Source organism: Pseudophryne corroboree (assembly GCF_028390025.1).
Source record: "Pseudophryne corroboree isolate aPseCor3 chromosome 3 unlocalized genomic scaffold, aPseCor3.hap2 SUPER_3_unloc_14, whole genome shotgun sequence".
Classification (NCBI taxonomy): Eukaryota; Metazoa; Chordata; class Amphibia; order Anura; family Myobatrachidae; genus Pseudophryne; species Pseudophryne corroboree.
In genome coordinates this window covers 407,123-432,686 of record NW_026967502.1, presented here as the reverse complement: position 1 = coordinate 432,686, position 25,564 = coordinate 407,123, and the positions used below count along the sequence as shown (strand labels likewise).

The following is a 25,564-nucleotide window of genomic DNA, read 5'->3' as shown; positions in this document are numbered from 1 at the left end:
CACACGTCATCTGATAATCACATATATACACTATACCTACAGATGGGCCCAGTAACAGAGATACCCCAGAGAGATGTCCCCGTCCTTTGTATTCCCAGGATTGTACAGAGGAGAATCACAGGATCCCACAGGAGGATCAGGTAGGTGGGATTTAGGATCTCGTCAATATACCAAAGTAACTGTCACTATATGATCTGTAGAGCAGCTGTGTGTCTTATACATTATAGTGTTTTTTGTATTTTTTAGGAAGAACGTCTGTCTGATATTAAAACGGAAGATACAGAGGGAGAAGAGACGTATGTGACTGATATAAAGGCAGAAGATATAGAGGGAGAAGAAGAGACGTATGTGACTGATATAAAGGCAGAAGATATAGAGGGAGAAGAAGAGACGTATGTGACTGATATAAAGGCAGAAGATATAGAGGGAGAAGAAGAGACGTATGTGACTGATATAAAGGCAGAAGATATAGAGGGAGAAGAAGAGACGTTTGTGACTGATATAAAGGCAGAAGATATAGAGGGAGAAGAAGAGATGTATGTGACTGATATAAAGGCAGAAGATATAGAGGGAGAAGAAGAGACGTATGTCATTGATATAAAGGCAGAAGATACAGAGGGAGAAGAAGAGACGTATGTGACTGATATAAAGGCAGAAGATACAGAGGGAGAAGAAGAGACGTATGTGACTGATATAAAGGCAGAAGATACAGGGGGAGAAGAAGAGACGTATGTGACTGATATGAAGGCAGAAGATATAGAAGGAGAAGAAGAGACCTATGTGACTGACATAAAGGTAGAAGATATAGAGGGAGAAGAAGAGATGTATGTGTCTGATATAAAGGCAGAAGATATAGAGGGAGAAGAAGAGACGTATGTGAGGGGTGATCAGCAGTGTAAGGAGGAGGAGATCCCTACAGATATCAGCACAGGTGAGTAATAAACAATTACTACAGAAAATAGTCACATATTCTCCTTTCTCAGTCACTACAGCAATCTCTTATCCTACATCCTCCTCTGTCAGTATAAACTGAGGAATATATATTTTCCCAGTGTGGAGTCAGGAGCCATCACTCCTATTATACACCTATCCCCCTTCGGACCCGTTGAAGGCGCAAGTTCTACAAATGGTGGTGAGTTCCCTCCTGTATACAGGAGTGGTAGTGCCGGTTCCTCTGTCCCAGAGAGGAAGAGGATACTACTTGGCCCTGTTTCTTGTTCCAAAACCCAATGGGTCTTTCTATTTCGTCCTAGAGGATGATGGGGACACCATGGGGTATAGACGGGATCCGCAGGAGACATGGGCACTTTAAGACCTTCAAAGGGGCGTGACCTGGCTCCTCCCTCTATATCCCTCCCCAGACTCCGTTTTAGAAATGTGCCCAGCGAGACAGGAAACACTCGGGGGAGCTCTACTGAGTTTCTCTGAAAAGACTTATGTTAGGTTTTTTTATTTTCAGGGAGGTCTGCTGGCAACAGCCTCCCTGCTTCGTGGGACTGAGGGGAGAGTAGTATGACCCACTTCTGATGAGTTCCAGGGCTCTGCTGTTGCTGACAGGATGCCTCCGCACCTGAGGGGAGATGAATGCCGGGTACGCTCGAATGCTCGCTCCCACAGCCTGCCGTCACCCCCTTTCAGAGCCAGAAGTCAGAAGACACGTGAGTAGGAGAAGAAGACTTCTCTTCAGTTTGATGGTATTTGGAGGTACCGCGCAGCAAGGAAAGCACAGTGCGCGCCATGCTCCCACACAGACACCACCGCTGGGTGCAGGGCGCTTGGGGAGTGGGGGGGGGCGCCCTGAGGCAGCATTTACCTCAGTATAAACTGGCCAGAGGCACTGTCCTAACCCCCGCCAGTATAAATAATTAATTTAAAAAAGCGGGACCGAAGCGCGTCATTGCAGGGGCGCGGCTTCATCCTCACTGCTCACTATACTCTGCGCCATTTCCTTCCTCATCAAGCCACAGACACGCTGGTCCTTTCTCTGCACAGCAAGTGCCAGGGGGACTAAAAAAAGGGGGCGGGGGGCATATTTTATAGTATATATCAGTGTTCGCAAATACGCGCTATGACGCGTATTTTACCCCATTATTGCAGGTGGGGACTCAAAAATTAAAAACCGCTGGGTCCCTCAGGACGCGCTCTGACCAATAAGCAGCGCTGTCCTGTGCCGTCAATCAGTTCTGCTCTCCAATTGCAGAGGAAGGGGAGGAGACCATGGAGCATGTGATCTCCCTCCCTTCCCTCACCCTCCGCTCCGCTCTGCACCGGACCCGGATTCACTTGGGGGCTGTGGCGCCAGCCGCCTATCCTTGCGTAGGGACCGCGCTGGTCATAACAAACTGAGTTAACCCCCGGCTCCCCGGGCACATCTTCTGGCGCGTTGCCATGACAGCAGCCTAGCAACCGCCGGGACAGGAAGGAGCCCAGTCGTGTCACAGCTCTCCCGTGTATGTATGCAATCCAGAAATAGAGTGTGAGAAAGAGTGTGTGTGCGCGTGTGTTCCAGAAATGCTCACTTATATGGTGTGAGCATGGAATCAAGAGATGCTCAGTTATATGGTATTTGTGTGTGTATTGAATCCATATGGAAAACGGTGCATGATGGTGGATTACCTGATCACCGGGGGCACCTGCTATGTACTGGATGATTGTGTCTCTATGCAGCAGCTCATCTGGGCCGGAGTGAGTGACCCTGAGCCCTCTGCTCAATGAGGGGACGCGCCTGTCTGTCTGCTAAGAATCTTCTGTTAGACTCCTGGGAGGGACAGCATTTAAGATATGTGGTGCCATAAGTGCTAGGGGGTGTGAGGGGACCAAAAGTCCCAGCATGATGTGCCAGCAGGGGTGATTGGACCATAAGTCCCATCACAACATGCCATGGGACCATAAGTCCCAGCATTATATGCCGGCCTCAGCGATGATACAAAAAGTGTCATCCTCTGGAACTTTTAGGTTTAAGTCATTGGTTGCCTAATAATGGGTACATGCCAGTCTTCTCCCAATATAAGCCGTAGAACTCCATTATCAACTGGAATTATGTCTTCTGTAGTGGGGTCAAGTGAATGGGCTAGAAATAAAGGAAAACTTTTTTTTTTGTTTAATCTCTTATTAGCATATTCCTGTGTGTATAAGTGCTCTACCTTGTCCAAAGTGTATAACGTGCTCTATCTGGTGCAATATGTATAACGTGCTCTACCTGGCGCAGTGTGTATAGGAGGTTCTACCTGGCGCAGTGTGTATAGGAGGTTCTATATGGTGCAGACATAATCCGCCCTTCGAACGCGGCTGCCATGGGCTCAAGCAACCATAGTCTCGCAGGGGATTTCTGATAACACGGGCGAGACAACGGAGTTAGGGCGCCAGGGGTTACTAGGCTTTCCTGCTCCCGTACCAGCATATCTTTCCAGTACTCAGACCTCTGCCATAAAGATCTCCTCTGGTCTGGAGTACGGGAATCATAACAATCACAGAGGAGCCTATTACTCCTGAAATCAGGGTCCTTTTATATAAGTAAAAGAAGCGGTCGGTTACATTTCCTCCTTCCTTTGAATTGAACGCTCTCTTTGATAAGATCTGGGACAGCCCTGATAAGAAATTTCAAATTCCTAAATGGATCACGGTGGCGTACACCTTTCCCTCTGCTGATAGGGAAAAGTGGGAGACAGCCCCCACGGTAGACAAAGCCCTATCGCGCTTATCTAAACAGGTAGCTCTCCTGTCATCTCAGTCGACAGCCCTTAAGGAACCGGCTGATCGGAAGCAGGAGGCTACCTTGAAAGCTATTTATACAACCACGGGTACGCAGCTCAGACCTATCATTGCGTCAGCGTGGGTCAGTAGCGCTATTGAGTAGTGGGCAGACAGTTTGTTTTCTGATTTGGATGATCTCGATAGGGATAGCATCCTAGTGACGCTTGGTTATATTAGAGACGCGGCAGCGTACTTGAAAGAGGCTGCGAGAGATTCTGGCCTTCTGTGTGCTAAAGCAAATGCTATGTCAGTTATGGCTAGGCGAGCGCTTTGAACTCCCCAGTGGAATGCTGATGCTGATTCCAAGAGAAATATGGAGTCTCTTCCATATAAAGGTGGTGTACTATTTGGTGACGGAGTTACTGATTTGGTGTCAACGGCTACCGCGGGTAAGTCGTCCTTTTTACCTTATGTTCCTGCGCAACAAAAGAAGCCACACCATTAGCAAATGCATCCGTTCGGCCCAACAAATATAGGAGAGGTTGAGGTAATTCCTTCCTTGCTACCAGAGGTAGGGGTAGAGGCAAGAGAGCACCCGCCTCCTCGGGTTCCCAGGAGCAGATGTCCTCCCCGGCTTCTGCCAAATACACCACATGACGCTGGGCTTTCCCTACAGGAGACCGCTCCGGTGGCGGCACGTCTCAAGCTCTTCAGTCAGGTCTGGGTTCGCTCGGGCCTAGACCCTTGGGTTTTGCAAATTGTGTCCCAAGGGTACAAACTGGAGTTTCAAGACGTTCTCCCTCGCTGTTTTTTCAAATCAGCCTTACCAGCTTCGCTTCCAGACAGGGCTCTAGTCTGCGGAGCAATACAAAATTTGTGTCAAAATCAGGTTGTGGTCCCGGTTCCCCTGGCACATCAGTGGGAGGGCTTTTATTCAAGCCTGTTTGTGGTGCCGATGCTGGATGGCTCGGTAAAACCAAGCAGAAATTCAAATTCAAGATGGAGTCTCTCAGAGCGGCGATCTCCAGTCTGGAGGAAGGGGAATTTATGGTCTCATTGGACATAAAGGATGCATACGTCCATGTCCCCATCTATCCCCCTCATCAAAGTTACCTGAGATTTGCGACCCAGGATTCCCATTACTAATTTCAGACGTTGCCGTTTGGCCTATCCACGGCTCCGAGGATTTTCACCAAAGTGATGGTGGAAATGATGGTTCTCCTCCTCAAACAAGGAGTCACAATTATTCTGTACTTGGACGATCTCCTGATAAAAGCGAGATCCAGGGACAAGTTGATACAAGACATTGTACTGTCCCTGTCAATTCTTCAACAGCATGGTTGGCTCCTAAACTTGCCAAAATCACAGTTAGTCCTGACAACGCGGTTGGCGTTTTTGGGTATGATACTGGACACAGTCCAGCAGAGAGTGCTCCTTCCTATGGAGAAGGCTCTGGAAATTCAGAGTTTGGTAAAACTCATACTGAAACCAGCAACAGTCTCCATTCATCAATGCATTCAATTGCTGGGGGAAATGGTGGCGGCATACGAGGCCCTCCAATTTGGGAGGTTCCATGCCAGAGTGTTTCAGTGGGACCTATTGGACAAGTGGTCCGGATCCCACCTTCATATGCACCGGAGAATAGTTCTATCTCCCAACACCAGAATCTCACTCCTGTGGTGGCTCCACAGCTCTCACCTCTTAGCGGGACGCAGGTTCGGGACCCAGGACTGGATCCTAGTGACCACGGATGCAAGTCTCCGAGGTTGGGGGGCAGTCACACAGGGGGAAAACTTCCAAGGAAAATGGTCAGGTCAAGAAACTCATCTTCACATAAACGTTCTGGAGTTGAGGGCCATTTACAACGGCCTTCTACAAGTCGAACATCTTTGAAATCTGACAGTTCTGATCCAATCGGAAAATATCACGGCAGTGGCATACATAAACCGTCAAGCCGGTACAAGAAACAGAGCAGCAATGGCAGAAGCCACGAAGATTCTCCGCTGGGCGGAGAAACATGCAAGCGCTCTGTCAGCGATATTCATTCCAGGAGTGGACAACTGGGAATCGGACTTCCTCAGCAGACACGATCTCCATCCAGGAGAGTGGAGCCTCCATCAAGAGGTCTTTACACTGGTGACAAGTCTTTGGTGGTTCCCCATATAAACATGATGGCGTCTCGCCTCAACAAGAAACATCTGAAGTATTGTTCCAGGTCCAGGGACCATCAGGCTGCGGCAGTGGATGCACTGGCGACGCCATGGGTGTTTCAGTCGGTGTACATATTCCCTCCGCTACCTTTCATACCAAAGGTTCTGAGGATTTTGAGAAGAACAAAGATTCCAGCACTCCTTGTAGTTCCAGACTGGCCAAGGAGAATTTGGTACCCGGATCTTCAGGCATTACTAGTCGCAGATCCCTGGCCTCTTCCTCTTCGCGAGGACCTGCTACGGCAGGGGCCGTTCGTCTATCACGACTTACAGCTGCTACGTTTAACAGCATGGCGGTTGAACGCCAGATTTTAGCCCGAAAGGGTATTCCCAGTGAAGTCATCCATACCCTTATTCTTGCTAGGAAGGGTGTGACGTCGAAGCACTATCCCCGTATTTGGAGGAAATATATTTCCGGGTGCGAGTCCAAGAAAGCTCTGGTGGAGAAATTTGACCTTGGACGTTTTCTCCATTTACTACAAAATGGAGTGGATGCGGGCCTTAAATTAGGCTCCATAAAAGTGCCGATTTCTGCTTTGTCAATTTTCTTTCAGAAACAATTGGCCTCACTTCCTGAGGTGCAGACCTTTGTAAAAGGGGTGTTACACATCCAACCTCCTTTTGTGCCCCCTGTGGCACTTTGGGACCTTAACGTTCCTTCAGTCACATTGGTTTGAACCTTTACGTAAAGTGGAGTTGAAATGCCTCACTTGGAAAGTTGTCATTTTGTTGGCATTGGCATCCGCAAGGCGGGTGTCAGAGTTGGCGACCTTGTCTCAGAAGAGCCCTTATTTGATCTTCCATGAAGATAGAGCAGAGTTGAGGACTCGCCAACAATTTCTGCCAAAGGTGGTTTCCTCTTTTCATATCAACCAACCTATTGTGGTGCCAGTGGCTACTGGCTCTTTGGCTGAGTCAAAGTCTCTAGATGTGGTCAGTGCTTTGAAGATTTATGTCGCCAGAACGGCTCAGATTAGGAAAGCAGAGTCTCTGTTTGTCCTGTATGCTCCCAATAAGATTGGGTGTCCTGCTTTCAAGCAGACCATTGCCCGCTGGATATGTCAGACAATTCAGCAGACTCATTCCACGGCAGGTTTGCCGTTACCGAAATCGGTGAAGGCCCATTCCACTAGGACGCTGGGCTCGTCTTGGGCGGCTTCCCGGGGTGTCTCGGCATTGCAACTTTGCAGAGCTGCTACATGGTCGGGGTCAAACACGTTTGCTAAGTTTTACAAGTTTGATACCTTGGCCGATGATGACCTTAAGTTTGATCAATCGGTGCTGCAGAGTCATCCGCACTCGCCCGCCCGCTATAGAGCTTTGGTATAATCCCCATGGTTCTTTTGGTGTCCCCAACATCCTCTAGGACGAAATAGAAAATTAGGATTTTGATACCTACTGGTAAATCCTTTTCTATGAGTTCGTAGAGCAGGCATGTCCAAACTGCGGCCCTCCAGCTGTTGTGAAACTACATATCCCAGCATGCCCTGACACAGTTTTGTTGTCAGAGAATGTTAAAGCTCTGTCAGGGCATGCTGGGATATGTAGTTTCACAACAGCTGGAGGGCCGCAGTTTGGACATGCCTGCCGTAGAAGATGCTGGGCGCCCGTCCCAGTGCGTACTGTATCTGCGGTTTGGTTGTGGTTACACACAGGTTGTGTTACAGTTCTTCAGCTTGTTGCTGAATTTTGTTCATGTCCGGTGGCATGTGTTCCGTTGAATGCCATGTTATACGGCATGCTTATGGCGTGAGCTGGTATTATGCTCACCTTGATTGTTAATTCCTTTCCTCGAAATGTCCGTCTCTGTGGGCACAGTTCCAAACTGAGTCTGGGGAGGGATATAGAGGGAGGAGCCAGGTCACGCCCCTTTGAAAGTCTTAAAGTGCCCATGTCTCCTGCGGATCCCGTCTATACCCCATGCTTCTTTTGGTGTCCCCAGCATCCTCTACGGACTCACAGAAAAGGATTTACCGGTAGGTATCAAAATCCTATTTTCTGACCTATACTCAACCTCGGGTCGCTGAACAAATTTGTGAGTGTGTCCAAGTTCCATATGGAGACACTGCACTCAATTGTACTGGCGATGGAACCCGGAGTTTATATGGTATTCCTGGATATACAAGATGCTTATAGGCATATACCTATTACCATATCGCATCAGCAATATCTGCGGTTTGCTATTGGCAACCTCCACTATCAGTTCCAGGATCTGCCATTTGGACTGGCTATGGCCCCTCGGATCTTCACCAAAACTATGGCCGTGATGACGGCTCATCTCCGTCGCCAGGAAGTCAGGATCCTGCCGTATCTGGATGACTTGCTGATTCTGGCAGACTCCCACGATGTCCTCCTCAGTTATCTGTAACTGACGGTAAGCTTTCTACAAGCCCATGGGTGGCTCATCAATTGGAAGATATCCTCGCTGGTTCCAGCTCAGAGCATGGTGAACCTGGGGGGGCTGGACACGCACAGTCAGCGGCTGTTTCTGTCTCCAGAGAAGGTCCTGAAGCTTCAGGACAGGATCAGATGCTTCCTTTCTCGGCCAAGAATGTTGATGCACTCGACGATGCAAGTACTAGGCCTAATGGTGTCGGCTTTTGACATGGTAGAGTACGCTCAATTTCATTCAAGCCCTCTGCAGAGGTTAATCCTTTCCAAGTGGGATGGCCTACCTCATCGGATCAGGTCTCACATCTCCAGGACCAGCAGTTCAGCAGGGGCCGTCCCTTCTGGATCCCCAACTGGTGACTATGGATGCCAGTCTGAAGGCTTGGGGCGCGGTGTTGGAGCAAAACTCTTTTCAGGGTCGGTGGACCGTGGAGGAATCACTCCTCCTGATAAACATTCTGGAATTGCGGGCGGCAGTGTTCTATGCTTTGTCTCGCGCCCTGCTTCAGTTACAGTACAGGCCTGTTCAAGTACGGTCAGACAACGCCACCACGGTGGCATACCTAAACCATCAAGGCGGCACTCAAAGCCGCATGGCAATGATGGAAGTGACAAAAATCCTTCGTTGGGCGGAACGCCTTCTGCCAGCAATATCGGCAGTGTTCATTCCGGGAGTCCTAAACTGGGAAACGTATTTCCTCAGTCGCCAGGACGTGCACCCCTGACAGTGGAGTCTTCATCCAGAAGTCTTTCAACTCCTTGTGGACAAGTGGGGCCTACCAGATGTAGACCTGGTGGCGTCTCGACACAATCACAAAGTTCCAAACTTCGGATCAAGAACCAGGGATCCTCAAGCAGCTTTCGTGGACGTACTAGCAATTCCATGGAACTTTCGGCTGCCATACATGTTCCCCCCCAGTGTCTCCTGCCCAAGCTACTATGGAAGTTCAAACAAGAAGGATGAATACTACTTGTAGTCATTCCAACATGGCCCAGACGGCACTGGTTCTCAGACCTGCAGGGTCTCTCGATAGAGCGTCCTCTTCTACTTCCTCAACGCCCAGACTTCCTCGTTCAGGGCTCTTGAATCTACCCAGACCTGCCCAGACTGGCTTTGATAGCGTGGCTCTTGAAGCATCACTCCTGAGGGCCAAAGGATTCATCGAGGTGGTTATCAAAACTATGTTGAAGGCCCAAAAACCGGCATCTGTGCAGATTTATTACAGAGTCTGAAATTCTTACTTCACCTGGTGTGCTGATCGGAATTATGATGCATACAGATTCAGAACTTCCAGAATTCTGGCTTTTCTGCAACGAGGCCTAGACATTGGCCTTCATCTGGCCTCCCTCAAGGTTCATGCTGCATATCTGCCTTGTTGGTATGGTTTCAGAGAAAAATTGCGTCTATTCCGGACATTCATACTTTCACTTAGAGTGTTTTATGGATTCAGTCTCGCTATGTCCCTCCTGTTGCTCCCTGCAAGAGTCTCCATTTGAACCTCTTGAGACAGTGGACCTTAAATGACTCACGGCCAAGGTCCTGGTCTTACTGGCTATTGCCTCTGCTAGGAGGGTGTCAGAGTTAGGCACTTTGTCCTGTCGTCCACCCTTTCTGATATTTCACCATGACCAGGCAGTTATTGGAACTCTCCCTGGTTATTTACCTAAGGTGATGTCATCTTTTCACCTTAACCAAGAGATTGTGGTTCTGGCCTTCATCTCTTCTGATATGTCCTCCAAAGAGCGGTAATTGGATGTGGTTAAGGCTCTCCGTATCTATGTGGAAAGGACTGCCTCTATAAGGAGGTCAGATGCCCTTTTTGTACTTTTTGGTTTTCACAAACGTGGCTATCCTGCGAATAACCAACCTTGGCCAGATGGATTAGAATGGTGATTGCACAAGCCTATGCGCAGGCTGGACTCCCAGCTCCTGCTGCTATTAATGCCCATTCTACTCTGTCTGTTGGACCGTCTGCTGAACAATTGTGCAAGGCGGCTACGTGGTCCTCGGTGAACATATTCATTAGGTTCTATGCCTTCGATACTTCCGCCCCCCAGGATGCTTCCTTTGGACGCCGGGTTCTCATTCCCGGTATGGCGCGTCCCCTCCCTTGAGGAACTGCTTTAGGACATCCCCAATGTTTCTCTGTGGAAACCAATGTACCTCGCTGCAGAAAAGGAGATTTATGGTAGACTAACCATTGTTAAATCTCTTTCTGCAAGGTACACTGGGTTCCACAGGGTGCCCAGCCTGACGCACCTAGCTTCTATGGGTTTGTATGGCATTAGCCGCTGGTCCCTTCTTCTGGCGTGAGAACATGGTTCTATGTGACTAACATCTGCCTTCTCTTTTACCTGCTCCTGCATTGGACTGGTTAACGAAACTGAGCTCTCAGTGCCTGGAGGCGGGGTTATTGAGGAGGCCCCAATGCATCCTGGGACAGTCTGAAGCTTTAGCGTGTTGGTGCCTGGATCAAATCCATCTCTACACCCTGATGTTTCCCTGTGGAACCAATCTACCTTGCAGATAGAGATTTAACAATGGTAAGTCTACCATAAATCTCCTTATTCGATTAGTGCGAAAATCTACATTACCTCTGCCTTCATCATCATTACATGATGCAACAGACAGAAAAATGTATAGTTATCCTAAGGCTGTATTTTCCCTAACGGGCAAATACAAGACCAACTATGGCCACAGCATGGCTGGCAAAAGCTGTCACAGGCTGGGCATAAGCCTTGGAAAGTGATATCTCTATGCATGGAACAAGAGAACAATTATCCCATACAGCCCTAGATATGGGTATATTACCTTCTCAGGCTTCAGCTTCCCCAGTAGCAGCTCGTAGAGCAGTGTGACTATGGGGGTCATTCTGAGTTGCTCGCTGCTGTTTTTCGCAGCGTAGCGATAAAGTCAATACTGCACATTCGTATGCACCGCAATGTGCAGGCGCGTCGTACGGGTACAAAGCAAATCGTTGCTGGGCGATGGATTTAAGGAAGAATCCATTCGCACAGCCGATCGCAAGGAGATTGGCAGGAAGAAGGCGTTTGTGGGTGTCAACTGACTCTTCTCTGGGAGTGGTCCAAGCGTTTGCAGGGCGGGTGTCTGACGTCAATTCCGGGACCAAGAATACTGAAGTGATCGCAGTGGCTGAGTAAGTCCAGAGCTACTCAGAAACTGCACAAAACTTTTTTGTCCCGCTCGGCTGCACAAGCGTTCGCGCACTTGCAAAGCGAAAATACACTCCCCTATAGGAGGCGACTATCTGATCGCTGTGCTGCAAAAAGTAGCTAGCGATCAACTCAGAATGAGGGCCTTTGTTCGTGGAAGGCTGATACGGAATCTTTATTGGAGTCCCTACTTTTTGTCGGAAATATTCTGTTTGGAACAAAGTTGGACAATATTCTAATGTCTGAAGCAAACGCTAAAAAAGCTGCATTTACATCGATATCTACATCAAAACCTAGATTTCCTGCTATTTCTGACTTTTCAGCCACAAGGTGAAGCAGAAGGAAAGGCTTATGGGCCCGATCCAGTAAGGATTGCAAATTAGCAGATGTGTAATCCTTGTGAACGCATGCGTCCTTTGAGTTAAGTCCATGTCCAAACAGGCTTGGTTAGCCAGTCTTCTGCCTGATGGCATGGGCATCCACTGGGGGATCCCAGGGTGGGAGGCCTACTTCAATTTGCACAAGTCTGGAAGCAGTCCACCACATCCCTGGGTTCAAGAAGCGGTGTCTCACGTGTACGCTTTCTCCTTCAAGAAACGTCCCCTTCAACAGTTCTTTAGTACCAGCCCGCCGCTAGTGGCAACAAAGGCCAGGGCTTTACAAGATGCAGTTCAGAAGTTGCTACAATCAGGAGTGATAGTACCAGTTCCCTCAGCACAACGAGGACATGGTTTCTATTCTACTCTGTTTTTAGTTCAGAAGCCAAATGGGTCTCACTGGCCCATTCTCAATCTCAAAGCTCTGAACAAATATATTTGGGTGCCTCGATTCCATGTGGAAACATTACGCACCATTATCCTGGCAATGGAGCCGGGGGGACTTCATGGTATCCCTGGACATTCAAGATGCTTACCTACATGTACCAATAGCACTCTCTCATCAGTGCTATCTCAGGTTCGCAATGCTCCAACAACATTTTCAGTTTTAGGCACTACCCTTTGGGCTTGCCACAGCTCCAAGCGTATTTACCAAAATTATGGTGGTGATGGCAGCTCACCTACGTCGTCAGGGAATCTAATCCTGGCACAATCCCAGGAATCTCTCCACTGGCATCTACAAGTGACAACAGCCTGCTTACAGGATCACGGTTGGCTCCATAAATTGGACAAAGTACTCCCTAGTTCCATCCCAGTGGATGACGCACCTAGGGGCTGTGTTGGATACCAGTTTTCATAGAATCTTTCTACCTCAGGACAAAAGATCCATGATATAGAAGAGAATTCACGGATTGCTACACAATCGGAGAGTATCCATCCATGCAGCAATGGGGGTCATTCCGAGTTGATCGTAGCAGTACAGCTATGATCAGGCACTCAGACATGCCTGGTGGCTACAGACGTCTCATCTTGACACAGGTTGACCCTTTTGGATCTCAGACTGGGTGCTTCTGACAACGGACGCCAGTCTCCAAGGCTGGGGAGCCGTAACAGGGCAATACTCTTTCCAGGGGCGTTGGACCAAGGAGGAAAGTTGTCTGCCAATCAATGTCCTAACACTTCGGGCCATCTATATGGCACTCACCCAGGCAAAATAGGTGCTTCACGGCAAACCGATTCAGATTCAGTCGGACAACGCCACTGCAGTAGCGTACCTCAATCATCAAGGAGGCACTCACAGTTGGATGGCAATGAGGGAGGTATGCCGCACATTAAGGTGGGCAGAGTTTCATCATCCAGCCATGTCCACAGTATTCATACCCAGAGTCCTAAATTGGGAAGCGGACTTTCTCAATCGGCACGACATTCATGCAGGAGTAAGGGCCTTGCACCCAGATGTTTTTCAGATTCTGGTAAATAAATGGGGTCTGCTGGAAGTGGACCTTATGGCGTCACGTCAGAACAACAAGGTACCAGCATACGGATCAAGAACAAAGGATCCCGAAGCAATCTCGTGGATGCCCTGTCAGTGAGATGGAAATTTCAGCTGGCATATGTCTTCCCACCAATCTCCCTGTTACCCAGTGTAATTCCAAAATTCAAATAGGAAGAGGGCGCCGTGATATTTATAGCTCCAGCGTGGCCAAGACAAAATTGGAACATGGATCTGCAGAGGCTGTCCGCGGACGCTCCGTTCCTACTGCCTCAATAACCAGATCTACCGATTCAGGGTCCCTGTCTCTAAAAACACCTGGATCGTCTGTCTTTGACGGCGTGGCACTTGAAACATCCATATTAAAAGCAAAGGGATTTTCACAAGCAGTAATTCAAACAATGCTTAAAGCAAGGAAGCCATCCTCAGCTCGCATCTATTACCGGATATGGAATGCATATTTTCAGTAGTGTGCTACCAGAAAATATGATCCAAGATCTTTAAGAGTTTCAAGAATTCTAGCGTTCCTTCAAGCTGGAATGGAACGAGGTCTCTGCATAGCTTCCATGAAAGTACAAGTATCAGCATTAACTATTTGGTTCCAAAGGAAAATTGCAAATCTACAAGATGTTTGCACCTTTTTCCAAGGAATGCTTCACATTCAGCCTCCATTTGTACCACAAACCGCTCCTTGGGACCTAGGATTGGTTCTCAGGGTGCTTCAAGTTGCTCCATTTGAACCACTGCATTGTGTGGATCTCAGATGGTTAACAGTTAAAGCGCTCTTTCTACTGGCAATTGCTTCAGCTTGAAGAGTATCAGATTTAGGGGGATTGTCGTGTCGTCCCCCATTTCTTGTATTCCATCCAGACAGAGCGGTTCTCCGAACCAAGTCTGGATATCTTCCTAAGTTCCATCTTAATGAAGAAGTAGTAGTTCCGGCCTTTCAATCACCGGATCTCTCTGTGGGAGATGCATAGTTGGATGTAGTCCGTGCACTAAGGATCTACATGGATCGTACCAGTGCCATCAGAGGAACAGGCTCTCTCTTTGTTCAATACGGATTTCACAAGAGAGGATGGCCTGCCAATAAGCAAACATTGGCTAGATGGCTTTAGATGACTATCTCAGAAGCATACTCTCAAGCCGATCTCCCTATCCCGGATAATGTCACTGCCCATTCTACCTGTTCAGTAGGTCCTTCATGAGCAGCCCACTGTGGTGCCTCTGCTGAGCAACTCTGTAAGGCAGCTACATAGTCATCCATAAATACATTTGTTAGACATGCGTTTGGGCGTAGGAGTCTCCTGTCCAATCAGGAGTGTCCCCTCCCCTAATTGCTGCTTTGGGACATCTCAATGTAATTCTGTGGATACTACTGTGGACCCTGAAGGAGAAAACAGGAGTTATGGTAGACTTACCATTGAGAAATGTTTCTCTGAAGTCCACAGTATCCCCAGGGAACCCACCCTGACGCACCTGATTTGAGAATCTCTACACTTACTGACTCCTTCCTTCTGGTATGGAAGTGTATGTTCTTCTTGCCTGAATATGTCTTCCTACTCGCTCTGATCCTGCTCCTGCCTGGCCTTTATGACAAACTGAGTTCCCTGGTTCAGGAGGCGGGTTTTAGGGAGGCTGGACAAATGCATTCTGGGAGCCCCAAAAGCTTTAACAGTTTGGTGCCCGATCCTCTGATGCCACCTACAACCCAATGTAATCCTGTGGATACTGTGGACTTCAGAGAAACAGAGTTAACGGTAAGTCTACCAAAACTTCTGTTATTTCTTAGAGATTTACTTACTACAAGCTCTCTAAATCAGCTATAAGATAAACACATTTGAAATTAACCCCAGAACAACTGGTCCCAATAAACACCAGTTTACTGTCAGACTTCCCAGCACTCTACCACACTGTCTTGTCTGGATGCAATGTAATTGTACACAGGAGTTTGAAGGAGTGACCGTACTGAAGAGCCACTGCAAATCCATAGAGAAGTTTGTAATCCAGTAGCCACAATGCTCCCAGGCACATTCCTCAGCACATTGGTAGGAGTTGAGACTCCAAGATCAGTAGCTTTTAGAAGCCAAAACCACACCCCAAATGATTTATTTGCGGCAGGAGCCAGGCTGGCAGTCTCATCAGATGTTTCAGGGTCACGGTCCACAACCTTATCTTTCACATCTGCTGGGCACAGTGAGAGAAGCTGCTCCTGGATAATTAAGTCCTTGAGTATGACATACTTTGTTGCCTTCACCTCCTCAGCCTACTGATGGAACATGGTTGTCTGTTTAGCCACAACTCCAGAATACAAATCAGACACTGCGTTGTAGGCGACTGAATTTCGGTCGGTAAGTGTCTGGGGTGAGGTTAAATTACTTTAGCAGTGCTTTCTTACTGGTTCAGTGATTGCCACCCAGCTCTTGGGGAAGGTCGGCAAATGCCTCCAGCGCTTTCCCTCTCAGTCCTGGTATTAAATAGCTGGCCCATTCACTGGGATCCAGCGCAAATTGTCGGCACGACCTTTCAAATCCTCTCAGAAACGCATCAAGGTCGCCGTCTTTCTCCAACACAGGGAATTGGTCATGATTTTTCCTACCAGGATCATGGACTGCTTTCTGGCCAGTTCCAACTGGTACTTGTGTTCGGCCTGGCGCTCAGCAGCTTCTCGTTCGGCCCTATGCTTGGCATTTGCAACTTCCCTGTCAGCAGTTGCTTGGCAGTGCTGCACCGGCGGCATAGTGGTGGCTGGGTCCATGTCCTTCATATGCCTGATAGCAGTTTGAAGGTAACCCTCACTGTACCCAGCAGAGTCGTCCATCCCCTGCCGGGCATCTGTTGTTTTGTCCAGTACAGGCTGAGCCCCAGTAGCAAGGTTGCCCGTTGTCTGGCTTTCCTCAGCAGCTAGAGGCTGAATGGAATTCCGGAGTGCCCGGATCAGTTGCTCCTTGGCCAGACCAGGCGATGTTCCTCTGCACGCATAGTGCCACCAGGTCATCCCTTTTCCTCTGCTGGTACTCAGTAGTCATTCTGGACCTTATTGCCAAATAAAAAAGATAGAAAAAGAAAAACAAAAGAAGGGGTGAGGGGGGGAATCGCTTTGACTGTGTGACTTTTTTTAAAAAGTATTGTAAAGCTCTGTGTTCTGATTTCTGGTGAATTGGGTATTCCTCTCAAGGATTTATCCCCACATTCACTTAAGTTCTTAGAAAAGCAATTATAAATCCAACAGCTGCCAACAATTTGTCACAACTCGCCGTCCGATTCTCCAGATACATCAATCTGAGAATCGCCACCAGTGACTTACAGGTTACTTCCAACATGGTTTTCGCCACCACCAAGAGTTTTACTGGGCAATGCCATGCCCACTACGGCTCTTTGGTTCCGCTTTACCAGAATACACTTTAAAAATCAGTAGCGTGGGCCTCGCAAGGCGCAGGCATAAGAACACAGAGATCAGAACGAGAAATTAGGTTTTAATTTTAAGAATAAGAATACTTCCGAGCTTACAGTTAGTTACAGAGTATAATAGATTATAGTGAAAAATACACACAGATTACGATTTCAGAAAGTAAAAAGATAAAGTTTCAGAACCCTAAGTTACCTTACGAAGAGGCTTAGGTGATCTGGGAGAGAGAGACCCCAGGAAGCAGAAGCTGGTCCCATTCTCTTAGCCCAAAGCTAGTCTCTTCCAGAATGAAACCTGAGCAGTTTCAGTTGCTGGGGTTTATAGTGCTACATGCCACCCTTACTCAGTGGCCCCACCCTTGCCACTTTGAAAAAAGAAAGGAATCCCTTTTGTCCTCACCCAAAGCTTGCTTGTGTGGAAATCCCTGAAGGAATTCTTGGTAAAGTGAGCAGGGGTTATTTAATGACTTTTCAGTCTGTTTATACATGTAGACGAGGTTCTTCCTCAGGGGACAATAACCAGAACATAACCATAACTGAACAGACACACATTTATGGCCGTGGGCTAACACCTTACTGGTCAGTGTGTCTCTACCTAGGCCATAGCACGGCCCCCTTCAGTGTAAGCAAATGCTGACTCAGGAAATCCATCTTTCAAAGGGCTCCAGTAACACCCTGCCCAGTGACTTCTATAATACATATGATACAGTTTGAAAATCAGCAAAATAAGTGCATCTGGAAAGTATTCACAGCGCTTCACTTTTCCACATTTTGTTTTGTTATAGCCTTATTGCAAAATGGAATGAATTCATTTTGTCCCTCAAACTTCTACACACAATACCCCATAATGACAATGGGGTATTGAAAATGTATTAAAAATAAAAAACAAATAGGTCCCACACACTGGGCAATAACACTGAAAGATATGAATGATCTCATTCATATCTTTCAGTGTGCATGCACCAACGATGAACGATGCGTGGCCCCGTTGATGCCGGCTCATTCATGCATGCCAGTATGGACAATTTCGTCCATATTAGCATGCAGTGCTATGGGGCCGGTTGATGGGGGTAGTGAAGAAACTTCACTCCCCCCGTCGTGCACTTTGGCGGCCTCGCCCAGTGTGTAGGGCCCATTAGAAATCACATGTACATAAGTATTCAGAGCCGTTGCTAAATACTTTGTTGATGCACCTTTGGCAGCAATTACAGCCTCAAGTCTTTTTGAATATGATGCTACAATTTTGGCACACTTACCTTTGGGTAGTTTTGCCCATTCCTCTTTGCAGCACCTCTCAAGCTCCATCAGGTTGGATGGGAAGCGTCGGTGCACAGCAATTTTCAGATCTCTCCAGAGATGTTCAATCGGATTCAAGTCTGTGCTCTGGCTGGGCCACTCAAGGACATTCACAAAGTTGTCTTGAAGCCACTACTATGATTTCTTGGCTGTGTGTTCAGGGTCATTGTCCTGCTGAAAGATGAACCGTCGCCCCAGTCTGAGGTCAAGTGCGCTCTGGAGCAGGTTTTCATCCAGGATGTCTCTGTACATTGCAGCATTCATCTTTCCCTCTATCCTGACTAGTCTCTCAGTTCCTGCCGCTGAAAAACATCCCCACAGCATGATGCTGACACCACCACGCTTCACTGTAGGGATGGTTGTCCTCATTCTGAGTTGATCGCTCGCTAGCAACTTTATGCTGTGCTACGATCAGGTTAAAACTCTGCAAAACTGCGCATGCGCCGCAATGCGCAGGCGCATCGTGCGGGTACAAAGAGGATCGGTTCTGGGCGATGGATTTAACGAAGAATCCATTCGCACAGCCGATCGTAAGGTGAGTGACCGAAAGAGGGCGTTTATGAGTGTCAACTGACCGTTTTCTGGGAGTGTTTGGGAAAATGCTGGCGTGTCCAAGTGTTTGCAGGGCGGGTGTCTAACGTCAGTTCCAGGACCAAAAAGACTGAAGTGATCGCAAGGGCTGAGTATGTCCAGAGCTACTCAGAAACTGCAAAAAAGTTTTTAATGCCGCTCTACACTCCCCCATAGGCGGCGACTTTATGATCGCAGCGCTGCAAAAAGTTGCTAGCGAGCGATCAACTCGGAATGAGGGCCCGTATTGGCCTGGTGATGAGCCGTGCCTGGTTTCCTCCAAACATGATGCCTGGCATTTACACCAAAGAGTTCAAACTTTGTCTCATCAGACCAGAGAATTTTGTTTCTCATGGTCTGAGAGTCCTTCAGGTGCATTTTGGCAAACTCCAGGTGGGCTGCCATGTGCTTTTTACTAAGGAGTGGCTTCCATCTTGCCACTCTACCAAACAGGCCTGATTGGTGGATTGCTGCAGAGATGGTTGTCCTTCTGGAAGGTTCTCTCCACAGAGGAATGCTGTAGCTCTGACAGAGTGACCATCAGGTTCTTGGTCACCTCCCTGACCTAGGGCCCTTCTCCCCCGATCGCTCAGATTAAATGGCCAGTCAGCTCTAGGAAGAGTCCTGGTGGTTTCGAACCTCTTCCATTTACGGATGATGGAGGCCACTGTACTCGTTGGGACCTTCAAAGCAGCAGATATTTTTCTGTACCCTTCCCCAGATTTGTGCCTCGAGACAATCCTGTCTCGGAGGTCTACAGACAATTCCTTTGACTTCATGCTTGGTTTGTGCTCAGACATGCACCGTCAAGTGTAGGACCTTATATAGACAGGTGTGTGCCTTTCCAAAGTATGTCCAATCAACTGAATTTACCACAGGTGGACTCCAATTATGCTGTAGGAACATCTCAAGGATGACCAGTGGAACAGAATGCACCTGAGCTCAATTTTGTTCTTCATTGCAAAGGCTGTGAATACTTAAGTACATGTGATTTCTTAGTTTTTTATTTTTAATTAGTAAAAATCTCCAAAAATAAATTTTTCACGTTGTCATTATGGGGTATTGTGTGTAGAATTTTGAGGGAAAAAATGAATGTAATCCATTTTAGAATAAGGCTGTAACATAACAAAATGTGGAAAAAGTGGAGCGCTGTGAATACTTTCCAGATGCACAATGTAACAGATGTTCAAGACATGTACAGTTTTTGGGGAGGATCAATAATAATTCACCTCAGGGTCACGGCTAGGCTATCAATCACAATACCGTGCACAATTTACTCATAGCAAACAGAATGCACACAGTCACGACACGTGACTGTAAGGCCTGCTGTAACCAATGGCGACTGCCACATGGAGTATTTCCAGTAACAGGGATAACAGGTAATATTTCCTTTCTGTTCTCTCGCTGTTACCTAATTGTATGCACAAGCGATGTTATTTTACTGCACAGCCCATGTCATCTCTAGCAATCCCACATGATCTCTCAGTGTTACCTAAATGTATGCACAGGTGATGTTATATTACTGCACAGCCCATGTCACCTCTAGTAATACCACATGTTCTCTCAGTGTTACCTAAATGTATGCACAGGTGATGTTATTTTACTGCACAGCCCATGTCATCTCTAGCAATCCCACATGATCTCTCAGTGTTACCTAAATGTATGCACAGGTGATGTTATATTACTGCACAGCCCATGTCACCTCTAGTAATCCCACATGATCTCAGTGTTACCTAAATGTATGCACAGGCGATGTTATATTACTACACAGCCCATGTCACCTCTAGTAATCCCACATGATCTCAGTGTTACCTAAATGTATGCACAGGCGATGTTATATTACTGCACAGCCCATGTCACCTCTAGTAATCCCACATGATCTCAGTGTTACCTAAATGTATGCTCAGGCGATGTTATATTACTGCACAGCCCATGTCACCTCTAGTAATTCCACATTATCCCAGTGTTACCTAAATGTATGCACAGGCGATGTTATATTACTGCACAGCCCATGTCACCTCTAGTAATCCCACATGATCTCTCAGTGTTACCTAAATGTATGCACAGGCGATGTTATATTACTGCACAGCCCATGTCACCTCTAGTAATCCCACATGATCTCTGTGTTACCTAAATGTATGCACAGGAGATGTTATATTACTGCACAGCCCATGTCACCTCTAGTAATCCCACATGATCTCTCAGTGTTACCTAAATGTATGCACAGGCGATGTTATATTACTGCACAGCCCATGTCACCTCTAGTAATCCCACATGATCTCTCAGTGTTACCTAAATGTATGCACAGGCGATGTTATATTACTGCACAGCCCAAGTCACCTCTAGTAATCCCACATGATCTCAGTGTTACCTAAATGTATGCACAGGAGATGTTATATTACTGCACAGCCCATGTCACCTCTAGTAATCCCACATGATCTCTCAGTGTTACCTAAATGTATGCACAGGCGATGTTATATTACTGCACAGCCCATGTCACCTCTAGTAATCCCACATGATCTCAGTGTTACCTAAATGTATGCACAGGAGATGTTATATTACTGCACAGCCCATGTCACCTCTAGTAATCCCACATAATCTCTCAGTGTTACCTAAATGTATGCACAGGCGATGTTATATTACTGCACAGCCCATGTCACCTCTAGTAATCCCACATGATCTCTCAGTGTTACCTAAATGTATGCACAGGCGATGTTATATTACTGCACAGCCCATGTCACCTCTAGTAATCCCACATGATCTCTCAGTGTTACCTAAATGTATGCACAGGTGATGTTATATTACTGCACAGCCCATGTCACCTCTAGTAATCCCACATGTTCTCAGTGTTACCTAAATGTATGCACAGGCGATGTTATATTACTGCACAGCCCATGTCACCTCTAGTAATCCCACATGATCTCAGTGTTACCTAAATGTATGCACAGGCGATGTTATATTACTGCACAGCCCATGTCACCTCTAGTAATCCCACATGATCTCAGTGTTACCTAAATGTATGCACAGGCAATGTTATATTACTGCACAGCCCATGTCACCTCTAGTAATCCCACATGATCTCAGTGTTACCTAAATGTATGCACAGGCTATATTATATTACTGTACAGCCCATGTCATCTCTAGTAATCCCACATGATCTCTCAGTGTTACCTAAATGTATGCACAGGTGATGTTATATTACTGCACAGCCCATGTCACCTCTAGTAATCCCACATGTTCTCAGTGTTACCTAAATGTATGCACAGGCGATGTTATATTACTGCACAGCCCATGTCACCTCTAGTAATCCCACATGATCTCAGTGTTACCTAAATGTATGCACAGGTGATGTTATATTACTGCACAGCCCAATTCACCCCTAGTAATCCCACATGATCTCATTGTTACCTAAATGTATGCACAGGCTATGTTATATTACTGCACAGCCCATGTCACCTCTAGTAATCCCACATGATCTCTCAGTGTTACCTAAATGTATGCACAGGGGATGTTATATTACTGCACAGCCCATGTCACCTCTAGTAATCCCACATGATCTCTCAGTGTTACCTAAATGTATGCACAGGCGATGTTATATTACTGCACAGCCCATGTCATCTCTAGTAATCCCACATGATCTCAGTGTTACCTAAATGTATGCACACTCAATGTTATATTACTGCACAGCACATGTCACCTCTAGTAATCCCACATGATCTCTGTGTTACCTAAATGTATGCACAGGCGATGTTATATTACTGCACAGCCCATGTCACCTCTAGTAATCCCACATGATCTCAGTGTTACCTAAATGTATGCACAGGCGATGTTATATTACTGCACAGCCCATGTCACCTCTAGTAATCCCACATGATCTCAGTGTTACCTAAATGTATGCTCAGGCGATGTTATATTACTGCACAGCCCATATCACCTCTAGTAATCCCACATGATCTCTGTGTTACCTAAATGTATGCACAGGTGATGTTATATTACTGCACAGCCCATGTCACCTCTAGTAATCCCACATGTTCTCTGTGTTACCTAATTGTATGCACAGGCGATGTTATATTACTGCACAGCCCATGTCGCCTCTAGTAATCCCACATGATCTCAGTGTTACCTAAATGTATGCACAGGCGATGTTTTATTACTGCACAGCCCATGTCACCTCTAGTAATCCCACATGATCTCTCAGTGTTACCTAAATGTATGCACAGGTGATGTTATATTACTGCACAGCCCATGTCACCTCTAGTAATCCCACATGATCTCTCAGTGTTACCTAAATGTATGCACAGGCGATGTTATATTACTGCACAGCCCATGTCACCTCTAGTAATCCCACAAGATCTCTCTGTGTTACCTAAATGTATGCACAGGCGATGTTATATTACTGCACAGCCCATATCACCTCTAGTAATCCCACATGATCTCTCAGTGTTACCTAAATGTATGCACAGGCGATGTTATATTACTGCACAGCCCATGTCACCTCTAGTAATCCCACATGATCTCAGTGTTACCTAAATGTATGCACAGGCGATGTTATATTACTGCACAGCCCATGTCACCTCTAGTAATCCCACATGTTCGCTCAGTGTTAGTAACACTCCTGTCCAAGCTTCCTAGTATTATTTTCAAGATAAACATAAAAGCAATATTAGAAATACAGTACTGGATACAATGTCTGTTACAGAATTATATATTGTTCCATGTAACACCCTGGGTCTTGTCTACTCATTTTATAGTAATTTTCCAGTTTTGATCATGATCTTTACCAGATTTTCATTGTTTTATGAAAATTCACATTTCCAAAATGTATTTTATTTCCAGCAGATGAACACACAAGCAGGAATATCTCAGAAGGACATCTAATATCATCCCAGGATTGTGAAATAAAAGATGACAGTAGACAGGATTCTCCAGGAACTAATCTCATTACCCCAATTGTACATCCAGCTCTATCAGCTGATCCCTCTGATCCTGGGAAATGTTCTCCTGATCACTCTGATATTGGTGCATCTGTTCCAGCTCTGAGAGTAGATACAGAGTTTCCCTGTTCTATAGATGCCAGATGTTTTACACAGAACACAAAGCGTATTACCCATCAGCCAGTTAAGGCAGGCGAGAGGCAATTTCCATGTTCTGAGTGTGGGAAATGTTTTGCACGGAAATTATTTCTTGTTCACCATGAGAGAAGTCACACCGGAGAGAAGCCATTTTCTTGTTCCGAGTGTGGAAAACGTTTTTCACACAAGTCATATCTTGTTATGCATGAGAGAAGTCACACCGGAGAGAAGCCATTTACATGTTTTGAGTGTGGAAAAGGTTTTTCACAGAAATCAACTCTTGTTCAACATGAGAGAAGTCACACCGGAGAGAAGCCATTTACATGTTCTGAGTGTGGGAAACGTTTTGCACTTAAATCAACTCTTGTTAGACATGAGAGAAGTCACACCGGAGAGAAGCCATTTACATGTTCTGAGTGTGGGAAATGTTTTACACAGAAATCGAATCTTGTTCAACATGAAAGAAGTCACACCGGAGAGAAGCCATTTTCTTGTTCTGAGTGTGGAAAAGATTTTTCACACAAGTCATATCTTATTATACATGAGAGAAGTCACACCGGAGAGAAGCCATTTTCATGTTCTGAGTGTGGGAAACGTTTTGCACTTAAACCAACTCTTGTTAGACATGAGAGAAGTCACACCGGAGAGAAGCCATTTTCATGTTCTGAGTGTGAAGAATGTTTTACACAGAAATCAACTCTTGTTAGACATGAGAGAATTCACACAAGTGAGAAGCCATTTCCATGTTCTGAGTGTGGGAAATGTTTTACACGGAAATCACATCTTGTTCAACATGAGAGAACTCACAGAGGTGTGAAGCCATTTGCATGCTCTGAGTGATTAATAAATCAGCTCTTGTTGGACACAGTAGACATCACACAGGTGGGGAACCATTTTAATCTTCTGGAGTATACTCATCTTCACCATTTCCCTGCATTGTTCCTTCAGGTTTTATCCTATGTCCTGTGTTTTTTTTTTTACAATATACATGCTGCTACTGGGTGAAATAATAAGACGTCATGTCCTCCTTTACCTCTACTATGCAGATAACCTGTCTTTGCTCCGGGTACTGAAAACAATACCAATACTAAATGTCTAGCTGAGCTCCAGGTGTGGGTGATGCCAGTAGGCCGTGACTCAGTCCTAGTGAAACAGGTCCATATGCTAATGCATGCCGACTCTCCTGTCTTCTGATTACTTCCTCCCATGCCTATCCAAGATTTTTCACGTGCTGCTCCCTTTCTCTGGAATTCTTTACCTCTCCCCCTCAGACTGTTACCAGCAGTACCAAGAATCTGCCGTAATTAATTTGTGGTTGATCTGTTAGCTATGCAGCCCTGACCATGGAACCTGCTGCCTCCCACAGTCCAAGAGACCTCCACCCTGGTGACCACAAACAGACTGATGACTGTTACTCACATGTTTCATTAATGTTCCTTCACTTCCTAAATATACATCCCACATGCTGAGGTCTTTATTCTGTTCTACTTATTGTCTATCTTGTCCTCTGTGTAATTGTGAATGTAAAGTTCTGTGAGTCCTATTTGGAGGAAAGTGATGTATAAGTAACATTATTACTGGTGAGAGTGACAGGAGTCAGATCTAGCTACACCATACGTTACATATACAGAAGGGGAAATCTACAAGTAACATTATTACTGGTGAGAGTGACAGGAGTCAGATCTAGTTACACCATATGTTCCATCTACAGAAGGGGAAATGTATAAGTAACATTACTGGTGAGAAAGACAGAAGTCAGATCTAGTTACACCATACGTTACATATACAGAAGGGGAAATGTATAAGTAACATTATTACTGGTGAGAGTGACAGGAGTCAGATCTAGTTACACCATATGTTATATATACAGAAGGGGAAGTG

The 25,564-nt window shown here is 46.4% G+C and overlaps 1 protein-coding gene across 1 annotated transcript; it reads left to right on the top strand.

The window, feature by feature from the left end:
- The first annotated feature begins 416 nt into the window (after positions 1–416).
- LOC134983378 (zinc finger protein OZF-like) lies at positions 417–25,186 on the top strand. Its single transcript, XM_063949071.1, has 2 exons — positions 417–931; positions 23,448–25,186. Exons 1-2 carry the CDS (start codon positions 535–537, stop codon positions 24,521–24,523), a joined length of 1,473 nt encoding a protein of 490 aa, XP_063805141.1. The 5' UTR covers positions 417–534; the 3' UTR covers positions 24,524–25,186.
- Positions 25,187–25,564: the final 378 nt, after the last annotated feature.